Source organism: Porites lutea, chromosome 2 (assembly GCF_958299795.1).
Source record: "Porites lutea chromosome 2, jaPorLute2.1, whole genome shotgun sequence".
NCBI lineage: Eukaryota > Metazoa > Cnidaria > Anthozoa > Scleractinia > Poritidae > Porites > Porites lutea.
The window spans coordinates 51,984,014-52,001,061 of NC_133202.1; the positions used below are offsets into that span (position 1 = coordinate 51,984,014).

Sequence of the window (17,048 nt, forward strand, 5' to 3'; positions counted from 1 at the left end):
AAACCTCTATTTAGCGGCCGCGGACACTTTGGCCGTCTCAACAAGGGTTCTTTCATTGTTTTGACCTCTATTAAGCGGCCATTAATGACGCCCATGGTACACATAGTTTGGCTCTTTTTTAAGAGAAATATAATTAAAAAAAAGTCCGAGATAGGAGGTGACGACCGATTGTAAACCAGTAATGCTCCTTCCATGGCTTTGTTTTTTTTTGTTGTTGTTGTTGTTGTTGTTTTTTTTTTCACAAAAAAGGGACTGTTTCTGCTTAAGATTATGCTAACTTATTAATTAACGAACCTCTAAAAATTTTGCTCATTAGGAACCTCTATAAGGTGGCCACTTACCGATTCCCCAAGGGTTGCTGCTTAATGGAGCGTCCCCTGTGTCATTTTAAAGGTGCAGTTTGGAGTTTGAAAGATGAAGTCTTTTGTCTTTCTTGGTGTGAATTTTTCTCGTTAGCATGGGGGTTTTGTACCACGTGACTGAGCAGCTGCAAAAGGGCCATTGCTTACTGAAATCCGCTGATAAATCCTCAAAACATAACAATGTTTATTTTGATACATTCTACGAATCAGTGACGCTCTGAAGAACTTTGAAACTGGTTTTCATTCTACAGGTATTGTTAGGCTTCGCTCAGAAAGTATTACGTATGATATCGCCAAACCTGCCAAATTTGTTTCAAATGTAGGCAATGGATTTCCTTTAATTAATGCAAGCCTCTCATTCCCGAAAACTGAATTGCTGGTGAGCATATGCTAACCTTTCCACTTTTAAAAATTTGATTGCATGTTTGAGCACAAGTATGTCGCGTTATTTGTTTCCTTGCCTTTATTATTATCATGATTTTTTTCGGGATATTCTAAGTTTAACGTCATCGTCAACATCAAACAGATAAAGGAAAAAAAATAACACAGAAATTGCAACGTAGTTGTATTTTCACAGATGATTAGGGCTAAGCCTGGAACGTTTGGAAATCAATTTCATATAAACACAGCACTTTCGTCGTATTTTTCGTTTTTGAAAAACTTTTTTCCTTACTTGTATTGAATATGCATGCGTGTGCCAAGGGACATTGTGCTTACCAGCTTTTGGACTACTCTCTGGCGGAATACATTTTTTTTTCATCCTTATCAGTTCATTTTCATTTCTATTTAAAAAATGCAAAGTTAATTAACATTTTAACAACTGCGCGAATTCTCGAAGTTGTCCCGGTTATATTGAAACATGATTAAGGCCACTATGATGTGTATCCAGAAAGCAATTATGCTTCCAAATTTATGACATAACTTTCTAAGGACATACTTTGAGATCCTGATAGGCCAGTATTTAGTGTAGTATTATAAATGACTATAAGAAAATGCTTAAAAAGTATGAACTTGGTTTAAACATTCATAACGAGATGGACAATTTCCAATGTTTTAGTCACTTGTGATTTTAAAGACTAAAACCCCCGGAAGCCACATTTTTTAGAGCATACCCAGGTTTATTCTTAGTAATTCTGGCACACAACTTTAACTAGTACGGAACCTGGCAGTCGGTTTCATCATCTTGATTTGTTTAGCGGTGTAATCTTACATATTTGCAGGGTGCTCGTCATGATTGCAAACAGTGTAAAGACAAATTTTGATATCATCTTAAAAATTGTGTTTTTGTCACTGCTTAATTGGGGTGAAATTAAAGACGTTGTCCTCGCAACACCAGGTAAGTTAGTCACCACACTATCATGCTTTTGTTTTGTGTTGTGTGTTCTCTTGTTGTGTAGTTGTTGTTGCTGTTTGTTTGTTTTCTCCTCTTTTTTGGAAAATTCATTTTACTATAAAAAGTAAGGCTAGAAAACTTTGTTTCAGCAGCTTCAATCACAGTAGTATTGTCAGATCCAGCTCCTAATGTCCGCACTTTGGAAGGGTTCAAATTTTCCTGTTGGGCCAAAGGATCTCCTCCAATATACACTGCATTGATAAGGGAAAACACAGTGTTGGTCAACACATCAGAAACAGCAAGTATCCAGTTAGATCAAGAAGGAAACTACAGCTGCGTGGCGACAAGTGATCAAGGAAAGGACACAAAGGAGTTTTCAGTTTCTTTTACAGGTTGGAATTTTAAAATCTGTACTCCTACCCAATAAATGATGAATGACACTAAAATTTCGCGGGCCAATTTAATTTCTCTCATTGGGATGCCAATGTTTCGTGAAACCCACAATGTCCACAATTTATCACACACATGGCCAAAAACAACTAATAATAGAAATAAAATAAATAGATAAATAATAATATACGACTTAACGCTCTTTAAATCACGATATTATTAATGTATGCATCCCTGATGGACTCCATTTTCCTCCTTACTGAGAATGGATTATGTAGTTCGGAGTACAGTGAATCTTTGACATTTCTAGCTATTATTCCCTGAAAGAGTGTTATGTCATGGTGTATGGATTGATCATTCTCTCTATTCAGATTGTGGGCCAGATTGCAGATATTACTCGAGCTATAATTACGGAAACTACATTACCTGCAAGAGTTTTTCATACTTAAGCCAATGTGCCCCAGTGATTACTGAAACATTGTAAGATGCCAATCATTCTTATATTAGTGACAAGTATAATCTGTGTGCTTGTGGTAGGTTTGTTTTACTCTGTTCCAGTTAGAATAGTAATATTTTTATTCGAGGAATTCGAGGAACTAGTGCGCACGGTGAGCAATGCATCAAGGTTTACATTACTAAAGGTTATGCAAAACTTTTGGGGGCCAACAAGGTGTATTAATATTCCAATATTATTCTTATAGATGAACAAAATGACGAATAGACTGTTATCACGATTTAACGAGCGCATTACTGAGCGCAGTCAAAAGTTTGTAAACAGTTCAGAGTTTTCATCAGATGAATATATCGTATATGATTAGATTAACAAGTCATTCATTGCAACTGTAAACTCTTAAATCAACGTCAGTGCACCTCGTTCCTCTAAACCTGTTTTAAAAACGGAGATGTTTGTTAGCATTGACATAGTGTACTACATTATATGTAATTACTTGTATTATTTGTGCAAAAGTCGATAAACACCTATAATTATAATAAATATCATTATTATTACTGCAGTTTACAATTCGTACTAATTTCGTTGTAAAAGACATTATATCTCTCTTGTGTTAATGTTAAGTCATAATGTTTTTCTGTTCTTTTCTTTTCTTTTCAGTACTCTTAGATGGACAGAAATTTCAGTTATACCAAACAGAACGTTTAGCCGCATGACAAATCTGAAAAACCTGTGAGTATAATGCTACCACTTTTTTCAACAACACGGTTTTAGTGGGCGGTGAGGAGATACTAACTATCCCCGAGTAATCACCCCCTTTTGGCTTTCTTTTAATTTCACTTCATTTATTAAGCTTCAATAGCTTGCTCTTTTCCTTTTGTAGAAACTTATACGAGAACAAAATAAACGGACTGACATTTGATGTGTTTAGCAAGCTGACAAGTCTAATTGACCTGTAAGTAACTAGATTGCACATTTTTCCCTAACCAAGGTAGAGCTGAGTCCTTGCTGTCGACGTAAGGATAAGAATAATTAGTAGAAAATAAAAATGTCCAAAGAAAAAGCATGAACTATAATAAAAACACACACGGATTCATAAGAAATAGATTACTTCATAGTATAGACATATTCAACAAGGCTGAAGAGTGTGATTTTACAACTTTTTTTCCATTTTCATCAGCATAACACCATCTTCAGAGTCAGATTCGATGATTCCTTCAAAGGAATCATTGTCACATAAATTGATTTATGACTTGATGCACTGATTCTCTTATAGTGATCTGTCGGGGAACAAGATAGCTGAGCTACCGGGCAGTGTGTTTTCCAAGTTGGCCAAACTGACTTACCTGTGAGTATGTATTAACACAACCAAATACATATAGTTTTTTCCTTAAATGTGCTTCAATAAGGACACAGCAATGTGATTCGTCATGGTTTTCTGTAGCTTCAATAAGGACAGCAATGTGATTCGTCGTGGTTTTCTGTAATTTTGTAAGTGAGTTTGTAAAACTTCATTTTAGGGAATTAAACTCTGGTTATTGATCTTCTTAGTTAAATAATTCGCGATGCTATTGATCTTATAGAGGCCCGGAACCCGAGTAGGCATTCTAAATTCCACCACGCTGATAAGTATTTTCCGTAACCAAGGTAGAGCTGGGTCCTTGCTGTCGACGTCAGCATAAGAATAATTAATAATGATAAAAATGTCCACAGAAAAAGCGTGAGTTCATAACAAAAACATACACGGATTCATAAGAAATAAATTAGGGACGGACCATTAGAAAACTTTTGCGGGGGGGGGGGGGGGGGGAGGCGGGGGAGGTGAAGTACAAAAAAAAATTCGCGCAAGAGAAAATTAAATGAAAAAAAATTCTTGCACGCCAATTAACCCTAAAAAATATTCATGCTATGGCCTAAAAAAGATTCATACAAGGACCTTGATAACAAAAAAAAATTCCTGCGGCTCGGAAATTCCCCTCCCCCTCCCCCCTCATAACTTTTCTAATGGTCCGTCCTTATATTAATTCATAGTATAGATATATTCAGCAAGACTGAAGAGTGTGATTTGACAACTTTTTTCCACCTATATTTCAACCGAATACACCAGCCTTCATCAGGGTGGATGGCCTGGAAACGCGTTACACCCCATTATAAACATATTACCAACAACTGGCCAGCGGAAAACTTTAAAACACACGTCACTTCATGCGCTGTACACTTTAGCTCGCGATACAGTCCCGTGACACTGCTCAGCAAATATCCTTTTTGATTACTGTTAATTGACCATAACAAGGATGTCCTCTACATGTATTTTGTATGTGCCTTGGACACTACAGTGTACAAACTTATATAGTTTGCCCCTATCTGGGCATGACCATGTGTTCGTTATCAGTTTTTGTAGAAGCTGCCATCTTGATTGTGTATTAAATTAGTTGTGTTCATCAAATCGGTTTAATCGCCTCCAACACTATAGACACCTAGCAGTAGTCATGCCCGATCATTACCAGAAAACAGCCAATCAGAGGGTGCGTAGAATTGTAGCCAAATAACAATTGTAGGTAATCAACATTCAAAGTTGATAGCTGCAATATGTCACTTACATCAGCATAACTTTCCGGGTGCACCATCTTCTGAGTCAGATTCGATGATTCCTTCAAAGGAATCATTGTCACATAAATTGCTTTGTGACTTGATTCTCTTCTTCTTTAAAGTGATCTGTCGGGGAATAGAATAGCTATAGAATAGCTACAATTGTAGCTATAGAATAAGGTTTCAATAGATATCCAATGCTTTATTATGTTTTATAAAAAAATTGTATATTATCTGCCCTATTTTCATGATTTGTATACCTTTACTCTCTGTAAGGTTTGTTATGTATTTTAAAGGGCGAAATAAACAAACCTTGTTATGTATGACTCATCCTTAGATATTGTTTCAGAGTTCAAGGAACTTGGCTTACTTGTGAGTCATAACCTCTCCTGCAATTCCCACGTTTCCAAAGCAAACAGAATGTTGGGTTTAATCTCGCGTACATAAAGGGTCTATTTGATGTACCTACATTGTGTAGAAGAGAGCCGCAAAAAGTTAATTTTAAAATCTGACGGTAATTACGAATCTCGTTTGAAGGAGCTTAAACTTGTGTCTCTTGAGAAACACGCTTTATAGCTGATGTCACTTTTTTGTATAAAGTTTTAACTGGTTATTTTAATGTAGATTTTGGTAGTTTTCTAACTCAAGCGGTTTAAGGCCTGGGTCAAAGCCTGTGTTCTGAGCATATGAATGATTGGCAATATCTCTCGCTAGAAGACCTAGAAAAGAAAGAATCCTTCCCCAAAAGTATATCATGAGGTTTTCTTGTTTAATTATGGTTCCGCGACATGTCACGTAACCAAAGCTTGAAAATGAAGGACATTGGCGAATTTGTGGCGAATTTACATTGTTTGGATAAACAAATTGGCTTTTCTGAAAGAGGATAAACATACCTAACTTTCTATGTTTGGAATGAATGTACGCGAAGTTTGAAATTAAAGTGTTAAATAATTGAAGATTAAATTTGGGCATTTAAAATGATGGTTTTCCTTCTAATTTTTTATTGAAGTGCAATGGATGGTCATTCCAAACGTGAAGTCAATAATATACGATTTTTAGCTAAATGGTCGCGTGACATATTGCTCGATTTATTAACACAATATTTATACTTTAAAATGTTGAGGAAGATGAGTTCTTTATGTGTGCAAAATTTTGATTCAGCGCCATCATCTATGCCAAAGTTATAGCCAATAATTTATTTTGCACAGGTAAACCCCTTGGTCCCAGGCCTTAAACTACTTAAGAAATTTTTATTGTCGAGACGATCGTCAAACCTTTCGGATTTTTGACTGCTTAAAACTAAGGAAAAACTTTGCTAGGACTACCAGTTTTAAAAACTCATACTTTAACAGAATTGTGGATAGCCGGAACTGTCTACCTCGTGTAGTTCGCTTTAGTCATGATTTACACTCATTTAAGGGCGGTGTTGAGGGGTTTTTGGGCCGGCCTGGTGATCTTTAGTCTGTAAGTGGAACTGCAGGGTCTAGATGATTTGTCACACTGCGCTTGTTTGTTTTTATTGTATTTAGGACATATGTACGGAAATGCGTCTTGTATGGGGTCTCTGGCTCTTTTGCGCAACTCCAATGGCTCTCTTCAGTTTTTGTTTGTTTGTTTGTTTATTATTATTATTATTATTATTATTATTATTATTATTATAAAAAATGAATTCTTTATAAAAATCTTATAAAAACTACACACAAAACTTCTGTAAAATATTCAGTGACGTAAGCGGGATTCGAATTCGTTTTAGTCGAACTCAAACATACAGAATTTTTTACTTCTTACGGAGATTGTTTGCTAAACACCAAACTTTAAGTTACTAGTGTTGGATTTTCAGTAGCAGGTCTAGATCACACGAAATTCGGCTTTTATCAATTTCAAAGTTTTTTGTTTATTGTTGTCATAGTAATATCGATTTTACTTAAAACTACATTTTCACAAATTTCAATCCATAGCCAATTACTGGTGAAAATTTTATAGCGATCGGACAAGGAGAAAATCACTTTTAAGGCGATTGAAAAATATCGGTATGACCTCTGAAAAGCTGTATCGAAACACCTTAATCAATGGCCATTGACTTGGGCATTGCATTGGCCATTGGCCATATCATATACTGTATAAACTGTCTGAATTCGATTGAAATACTGCCAAATTCACCGCTGATATTACTTAAATTAGTAGTTTCCAATGGAAAGTTAAGTGCTGCGAGTAAAGCATGACATTTCAAATTAAATAGTTTGAACCAGTTGCAATTTCTTTACTACCAAGGGGAGAACAAACCTTGTCAGACGTTCCAGAAAAGCTCTTAATAACTAAAGCAATTTATTAACTAGAGTCATTCATTGATTACGGATCCGCGTTTGTCACTTACGGAAAAATTACGGAAACGAATTCAAGTCAAAAGGAGACCAGTTTCCCGGCCGAGGTGCCCCTGATAAAATTAATAAGGAAGGCTAATTTGCAGTCGCGTGATAGCTCGAAAATTTCTGCCTTAGTGCCACAAGAACACCAGATTAGGATGCGTTCTGACGAACGCGATTAAGCTTACATAAACTAACTTACCAGCTTACAACAAAGCCTGTCTTAAAACCATATAAGACCGAATAGTACAAATTTGTACGATTTTGACCTGGGAAACCACCTTGAATAAATTGTAAGCTGTTTGGCTACTAGGCGAAACCCAAAGGGTATCATGGGGAAAAACCATCTCTGACCTCCATTTTAAAAGTGTTTTTAAGTTTGTAGACTGAATTTTTTGGCATTTTCAAACGAAAAAAGTTGGCTTTTTTCATTCGTGGGAATTTAAATTAGTCTGCTGCGAAGCCTGGTAGCTTTCCAGCAATAAAACCCTACTTTTAGGAAATTTTATGTCCAATTAAGACCAGTATCATTTCATAATTGCAAAAGAACTGAATTAAGGGATCATAAACAAGAAAGAAATCTTTAAATTAGTCAGCAGCTGACTAAGTGGTTTAGAATCTAGTAGTTTAGAATCTACCTTTCCTTTGCCATGCTGAAAAAACGATTACTACATCTGTGGTTCCCTTGCGGCTAAGATAAATTTTGTTCGTCCCTTTTTTATCTAACAGGAACCTTCAAAACAATAGGATAGAAAGTCTACCTAAACAAGTGTTTGGCAAACTATGCAATCTGGAACAAATGTGAGTGTAAAGGAGCCTTGATCAAAAACAAAAACAAAAACAAAAAAAAACAAAAACAAGAATTTATAACTATTTATAACTATTTTAATGTTATAAGTAATTCATTTGCGAGTAACAAATAAAACTCTTTATATAAATATATATATTTATTTAATTTGAAAAATATGTAGGATATAATAAGCGTGTCTGATGTGAATCCAATTCACACATAGCTCGAAAGTGTTATTCTGCCGAATTGATAAATCGAATCAGGTTATCGAACAATGTCCTGACTCAATATTTCATACAGCGGGTACTTTATAGGTCAAGCAAACCGGCCTCAAATTATTGGAATGACGATGTTTAAAACTCATGATCACATGTAATACTCTTTTTAAATGCATGTTTGGTTCTCTGACATATTATTGTACTTGATCCAGGCCTATTTCCACATCCCAAACAAATTAAAATTAAAAAAAACCCAAGATAATAAGGTATCGTTACTTGGCCATTCACCGTTGACTTATGCCCTGTTACTCCACAGGGATTTATCCTTGAATCAAATAACTGAGCTACCACACGATGTGTTTTTTAATGTGACAAAGCTGAAGACACTGTGAGTTGAAAGATACCAGAAGAGATAAAGCACACCTTAATACTGGCCATGCTGTAGAAAACATTTCATTACCCCAATCTACCCCCAACTTCAACCCTGTCTTAAACCACTTCTATAGACATGCAAGGTACTGGTTAAAAAGAAAATAGAAGAAGAAGAAAAGAAAAGAAAGAAAGAGAGAAAACTAAGACAACTTTGAGAAAAAAAAAAAAGCTTAAATGTAGGCTTGTTGCCCTTGGCACCCAACTTTTGCTCTCGGGCAGCTAGAAAATTCCATATTGTTATTCAAATTATTATGGTGGGCACTTTCGAATTTACAGCTTCAGGCCACTAGGCTCCCTTCAATTTTCCTTAGAGCACTGCCTTGGCTCCACATGCCATGCCATAATCAAGTTTTTCTTTTTTTTTTGCCCAACACCTCATATAATTTATGACCTAACCTTAATTTACTTCCTGGTGTTCTCGTCAAGGCTTTTAAGCTACACAGAAACACACAAAAAAAATAAAAATAACTACTACTGACAACACACACAAAAATAACGTTAAATAAAACAAAAACAGTGTTTCATTCTCATAGTAGAAGGCGAAGGGAACATTGACGAAATTCCTTTCCACCCTTTAGGGACTGTGCAATAATTATCAGGAGAGGGGGGGGGGGGGGGGGGGGCCTAAAACCAGAGTTATCTAGCAAAAACTTAGACAGTACCCCCCCTCCAAAACAAAAAAAAATAGTTCTAACCCCCCCTCTGTTATGTTAAAAATAACGTCGCAAAACTGGACTGAGCTGCCATCACAGCTTCAATAATGACAAACGTTATTATGTAACATCTAGTATAGAGAAGGATGTTGATCGCTTGATTGAAGATTTAGACAAAGCATTTGCTAAGTACCGGGGTGCTTACCACATTGGCTCAAAATCTAAAATTTCTGAAGCCAGAAAGAGAAAGGAGCAGAGAAAAAAAATCAAAGAACAGGAGATTGAACGCTTCAAATAACAGACGAAAAAGAGCTTGCATTATATTTAGATCCTTGGGAGGAGAGCCTGTTGAACTTTGTCATGAGCCACATATATATGGAATTCTGCAAATCGATTCAGTCGATGAAGAAACATTACTTTTTGTCACATCAAAAACCGACAAAGCTTGTCTACGAGATCTGTTTGATTCCCATTGTCTTATGGGGGAAGCTGAAAAACAAGTTCATGATTTTTGCTTTACATAGGATCAGCTCAATTAATTAGAAGACGGGTTAAAATTGATCAGTTGTGAATTTGCTTTTCATTTTGATGGAATATTTTCAATAATCGTTTAACAGCTGTTCGTGTTGATATTTGTTACAGTCTACCATGATGCCTGTATTGAGAATCTTTTATTGCGTTTAATTTTATTTACATTTCGAATAAAACTTAAGGCCCCCCCTCCGTCAAATGAGTGATTTTACTTTGAGCCCCCCCTATCTTGGCAGCAATTTTATGTAATGCCCCCCCTCTGGTTTTAGGCCCCCCCCTCCTGATAATTATTGCACAGTCCCTTACAAATAAGTTTGCCTTAAAACCAATAGCAGTGTACTGACAATTGCCTCTCCAATACAAATTGAGCATAGCGGATTGCTGTTGTCCGAAGTTCACGAGTTAATAACATGACCCAAGCTGAAATTTTCAGTTATTTGGATGAGGCTGAGTATGATTCGGAGAATTTTGCAAATCGAGGAGGGTGCTATCGGCCGAGGCGGATAACACGCTCTGAGATCTGAACATAGGTAAATTATGTACGAAAGACGATTTTATAATTAACTTATTATTCATTTTAAAAAGAATAATAATCCGTACCTTAAAACTCGTGCTAAACTATTTCGGTTTCGCAAAAGCTATGAAATAATCTGCTGTTTTTTCCAGCGCTACTAAACGGTTGAGTCCTCGTCCCCATGGATGTTTCGTTTCGGTCATTTTTTAAATAGCGATAGCCCGTAGTTTTAATTAGAGACCTAAAGATTGAGGATTTCCGGCATCTCCCGCGAACAGCGAATTGAGAACGTCAAGAGGTCACGTGACTAGGGTCTTACCGTCAGGTTTGAGGTTGACGTTTGTACGGCTTGACCAACCTCAAGAGGTAAGTGATTTACCGCAAGATTTTTTGCACCCTAAAAAGTCACAATCCCACATTTGAGAAGAAATACGACTTTCTAGAACTTTTTTTGCTTATTGATTATCGAATTCTATTTGAGAAAAAAACTTAGTTTTGGAGACAATTTCTGAGCTAAAATAGAAGTTAGTGGATGAATGAACACTAACATGGCAGCTTCGAGCTACTACCGGCGAAATAATATGGGCATGGGCAGACGGGTAACGTAAAACCGTTAACCGCAAACCGCAGTTTGCCGTTTGCAGTAGAATGAACAAACCTCGATATTAAGGTCTCTAATGACGCCATTTTACCGGGATCTCAAACGTCTTCCCAATCTGATCAACGCCTTCTAGGTTCGAAAAATTATCCAGGGCATATTTGCCAAAACAGAGAAATATTTTGAACGGAGTAATGTGAGCATGCGCGAAAAACACGCCTTCCAAGATAATAAAGCCTGCCTTGGAAAACAATCCTTTAAATCTTTGATTGAAAAACACACTAGGAGCGTATAACTGTCGTTATTATTATTATTATTATTATTATTATTATTATTATTATTATTATTATTATTTCAGTGATTTGTCCAACAACAATATTACTCAACTTCCCAGTAAAGTGTTTAGCAAGCTGACGAGTCTGACTCACCTGTAAGTGGAGTACAGCATCAAATCAGCAAAAATCACACAGGCAATCGATTATTTTAACCAAGACCAAATAATTAGAATAGTTGGTGACCGTTTGAAAATGGATTGAATACGTGTTGCCTTTAGCACAATTACAAATTTTAAAGGTTGTTGACAGTTGGTTGGCTTCATAGAAGCCGCCTAAAATGTTGAGTGCCTAATTATGTGTCCAGAGCAATCTTTTCATCAATCGTCGCCAACTAATCTTTTAAGATAAAGTCAAAGCCGGACGACAGCAGTTCAATAAGGCAGTTGATTGCCTGAGAAGTTACTTTTTTATAGGAGATGAGTTAATCCCTTGCAACGGAATACTTCTTAGACTAGCTTGTTCTAGGCGTTCAGATGGTAGAGCACGGGAGAAAATTTCAGGAAGAAAAAAATTTAGGGAAAACTCAATTTAACTCGCTGCCTATAATCTGACCACCGTGCTCTACTATCTCAACGCCTGGAATAGGCTACCCTTGAATATATTTTGTTGCATATAGCCACCAGCAGGGGACGTCTGTACACAGGCTAAGTACCATCTGAAGCCGCGTTTTTTTTTTTGTTTTTTTTTTGTAACAAGATTATGTATTTTTTTGACTGGCCAAAATCATCTGTAAGTCGGAAATCTGGTTATTTCAGTAACTGTTCTCAACGGAACAGACGGAATCAACCTCTACTCGTAAGCGAGCATCTCTCATAAGCGACCACTTTGAACACAATCGTTTTGTTTCTCAGTCAAATACTGTTTCAAAAACTCTCTTCCACTTCTTAGCCTGTGTATAGCCGCCTCCCCCCCCCGCTGCCGACCATGTCTCAAAATGCAAGCGTATGCGACATTTTTCCATCGAGCAATTGAGAGGAAGGCATTTTTAAAATCGCTTAATGCTCTATACTGAGCAAGAAAAATGTTCTTACAAGTCCTAATATTAAAGGAAAAGATCGATGATCTTATGCAAGCCTTCCAACTGGATACGGAAAGTCATTAGTTTGCAATAAAGTGTTGACAGGTCAGACGCGACTCATAAGCTCGTGATTGTGTGAAACGTCCACCGTTAAAGTATTTTCTTGATTTTCCCCGTAGACGGGCACCTCCCATAGGCGACCACTTTCCGGGTGGCTGCTTAAGGGACACTGACTGTTGATAAATCCATTATTGAGGCCAAGCCAAAGCAACTCCACAAGCGGTTTAGGCAACTTTATTCGTGGTCTATTATTAAGCAATATTTCATAAGGATATATATATATTTTTTTTTTTTGCAGGGACTTGACTAATAATGATATTGAAATTGTGCCAGAAAATGTTTTTTCCAACCTACGCAGTCTGATGATTATGTAAGTTAAATAGCTGTCTGGCCGCTCGCACATAATTGAACATCGGCAGTCGTTTCAGTTAAAACACGCAGGACAAATAAAGATAATTTTATGACCTAAGGCCCGGTTCAGACGCCGAACTTTTCATGAGCCGAACCCAATACATTGAATATAAATACATGAAAAGTCCGGCGTCTGAATCAATTAAGATTTACGCCTGTTTCAATTTGGAACGACTCAGCCGTTCTTTTCGCCTAGCGTGGCCGGGAATCTCGGCTTTGGAGCGACTTTTATTGGAACGGCTTTCATTCAGACGCCGAACTTTTCATGTACGAACCTAACACATAAATTATTATGCCGTATTTTGTACGCAGTTCGACCGAAATGAATATTTTTCTCCTTTTGAACTTAGTTCAGCTACCTGAACTGCAATTAAGATCGGCGTGTGAATCAATTCAAAAATCATCTGGGTCAGCCTTAATTCTAATTAGGTTCGGTTCGTGAAAAGTTCGGCGTCTGAACCGAGCCTAAGTGGGTCTTTTTTATCTGTCACCGTAAATAATTCCCCTATCCCCCTTCCCATGCAAGATGGACTTATTTATTTCAGGCATGTTTGTAGTTGGGGGCTTAATGGTGAGGAAGGTTTGTTTGAGAAAAAAGAAAAAAATGTTATTTAGCAAAAACTGGGCGCTAGACGGCTGCTTCTCCAAACAAGTAGATATCACTTTTTTCCATGAATTAAAGGAAAGTAAATGTGAAAAAGCTCAAGCACGGGAGTTGGGTTTAACACAAACTAAAAAAAAAAACAAAACAATTCAGGCGGGTAAACTAAAATAAAACATAGCGGATCAGTGTAAATAAATTGTTAAAGTAATCAATGATCAAATGAATGCAGTCTATCGTTTCTTTATTTGAAAGGAGAGGGGGTATGGAAATAAATTTTGTCCCTGAAAAGGGGAGAGTTATTAGAGAGAACAACGGAAAGAATGAATACTGCTTTTTACAATCGGGAATTCACGTTTCCGGTTTTTTTTTTTTTCTCTGTTCACTAACAGGATATTGTCCTCGAATAAGATTGGAATTATACCAGAACAATTGTTTGCCAACCTACATAGTCTGTTGACATTGTGAGTACAAAATAACCGTTTTTAATCGCCTTTACAAGGTTTAACAAGCCTATCCGTTGGCAGGACCGAGGAGAGTATCAGTCAGTCCTTCCATAACTTTGTATCCACTCATAACAACGGTCCCAGTAGGTCATAAACTGGGCTGTTTTGAAAGTGATCTAGATAAAATTTTACCAGAACATTAAGGAGTAATGGAGGGTTGTTGTTGATGATGATATTGTCATTGCTGTTTTTGATGTTGTTGCTTTTTATTAATAGAACGCTCTTTACGTAAATGCTTTTGAAAATTAAGCCGCAGTTGTGTTAACTTGGGAAGAAGTGATTTTGTGTTCAAGTTTGCACAAAGAATATAAGACAGCAAGTTTGGCGTTCAACTGTTAAATCGTTCTCAAATAATTCAACATTAAAATAAAATTATTTGAAGGAAAATCATCACAGTTATATAGGCAACTTATGCCGTTGCGAAAACAAAGCCTGTAAAAAAAATCAGGCTTGTACGGGATTCGAACCCTTGACTTCTGCGATACCGGTGCAGCGCTCTACCAATTAAGCTAACAAGCCAACTAGGAGCAGGTCGTTGAATTGGTTCGTTATAAACTCGTGAAAGGATGATGATGAAATTATGAATATATGAAAATTATATATGTGAACTGCGGAGGTCAAGGTCAAGGGTTCGAATCCCGTACAAGCCTTTCTTTTCGCAAAGGGAAAAGTTGCATATATAACTGCGATGATCTTCCTTCAGAAGTTTTCACAGGAAAAATATAACAATTATAGTAAATTCACGAAAACATAAAAACGCGAATAAGGAATCATAACTTCTTTGAACTACCGTGGCTACACGTTTTTGTCTGTGGCTCGGCACTCGGCCCCTTAACAGAATTTTGGAGTAATCACTAGCTTCTACCTTCATCCCAAACTAGATCCTACTAGCTCACCATTTCTAAGAGACTACTTCATTACTAAACAAAGTCATGTAGCTGTTATAGCACTCTAAATTATGAAACCAAAAATCATTCAATTTAAAAACTTTCATTTATTTCTTCTTCCTTTTATTATTTCACAGAAATTTGTACGGGAACCTATTAGCTGAACTTCCCGATGGGGTGTTTGCCAAGATGACTAATCTGACCTATCTGTAAGTGGGACAAAAACAGTGATACAACACCAAGGGGAAAGCTAGGGATCAGAACAATAAGAAATTCTATCATTTAGTAGAATACATCAGCCATGGTATATAATCTGTGTAATCGGCTGTGAAGGAATAACGAATAATAAATTTGAATTATTTTGCTCTCTCCAAAAAATAGAGTTATCGCAGCAAACCCTATAACCAAACTACCCGATGATGTGTTTGTAAACCTGACGGATCTGAAAATTCTGTAAGCGTGTAAATAACAGATTGTTTGGGAGAAATGCAGGTGTGATTTTATCAGTTTGTTCAGCACTTACATTGATGGCTTTACAAGTTACAGTGGACACCAAAACTTAGCATAGGATCAACATCTGCGTTTATCCAGACAAATCTGATCGATGACACCAATGTAAAGATAATAATAGGCCTACTCTGGGACCTTAATAATAAAGGATTAAATTAACTGCAAAAACCGTGGATGAAGATCCTGCTAGTTGTAAACGTTGGATCTCTAGAAAAAAGATCAAATCAGCCAAAATATAAAGAACCAAGAACGAGAAGTCCAAAGACTACTGCAAAGCAGATTTAAAACAACGTGTATTGTTTTTTATAACAATATTTCGGCTGGCCATACTTACCATCCTCCTTCAGGTTTACAGATGTTACTGAACTTATGTAGCAATCACAATATTATATAGATGGAGAATGTCGCAATAAAAGGGAGAGGCGGAAATGACGTACAACATAAAAACTGGAAAAGACAAATACTAAGGATATGGATTACAATAATTCGTCACGGCGGTTTTGGCCATCAGGTTCAAGAGCCTTATCTATCAAATGCGACTCCCTGGCCTTACGAACTGCGTCACGTCAAGAATGAATTTTCTCTAGTGGGATTAACTGCATGTCAGTATGAGAATGGTTAGAGTGAGAGAGAAAGTGTTCAGAAACAGTAGTGGGTTTAGATTTAATGTTAGTTTTGTCGACTGCACGTCTGGGACCTTAAGTCGCCTAAAGTCGCCTTAAATCGCCTAAACTCACCTTAAGTCGCCTTAAATCGCCTAAAGTCGTCTTAAGTCACCTTAAATCGTCTCAAGTCCCTTTAAATAATTATTCAATACTCTCTGAGAGGTTGAAATTGTCTCCTAGTTATTACTTTTCTAGTTTTTTTTGTTTTTTTGTTGTTGTTTTTTTTAATTTCGCAAAGGTATGATTCCTCATAAAGTGTGTAATAACCTATGTATTAGCCACAGTTCCACCCCACCCCATTCTACTCCCCCCCCCCAACCCCCCCAAAAAACTCCCACAGTGACTTATTAAGGCCATTAATTCCTTCTCCAGCCTTCTAATTGAGACATTAACTTTAGGCAATTTAATGAGTTTGACTAATGGTCGCAGGTCGCGGGTCGCGGGTCCAAAGTCGCGGTCGCGGGTCCAATGTCGCGGTTACGGGTCCAAAGTCGCGGTCGAGGGTCCAGTGTCGCGGCAGGGGAAAATGATTTGGGGTTCGAGGTAACTGAGTGAAAAAGACTGATATGAAAAAAATATAAAGGGAAAAAAATCGTTTTTATGCACGATGCGCGAGTGACTGAAGGTGCGAGACGGGAGAGGCACGAAAAAAGAGAAAACGGGCTTCCGCCCTCGTTTCTCGCGTCTCGCGTCTCGCGCCTTCGCCGCTCAACGCTCGCGCGCGTGTCCTCCCCTTACTAAATCTGAAGAAAAAGAGAGACTGCTCGCAGTCTACATTGTCTTCATTGTTATTATCTACAGCTTCTTCGAATCGACCCAAGTTATTGAATT

The 17,048-nt window shown here is 37.1% G+C and overlaps 1 protein-coding gene across 1 annotated transcript in view; it reads left to right on the forward strand.

Moving 5' to 3' along the window:
- Positions 1-1,592: 1,592 nt before the first annotated feature.
- Positions 1,593-17,048, forward strand: part of LOC140926396 (uncharacterized) — a 56,088-nt gene continuing 40,632 nt past the window's right edge. The window contains exons 1-7 of the mRNA XM_073376146.1: positions 1,593-1,698; positions 1,848-2,087; positions 2,623-2,693; positions 2,787-2,851; positions 3,197-3,268; positions 3,420-3,491; positions 3,813-3,884. Coding sequence (XP_073232247.1) covers positions 1,593-1,698; positions 1,848-2,087; positions 2,623-2,693; positions 2,787-2,851; positions 3,197-3,268; positions 3,420-3,491; positions 3,813-3,884 — 698 coding nt within the window. The remainder of the gene's footprint in view (positions 1,699-1,847; positions 2,088-2,622; positions 2,694-2,786; positions 2,852-3,196; positions 3,269-3,419; positions 3,492-3,812; positions 3,885-17,048) is intronic.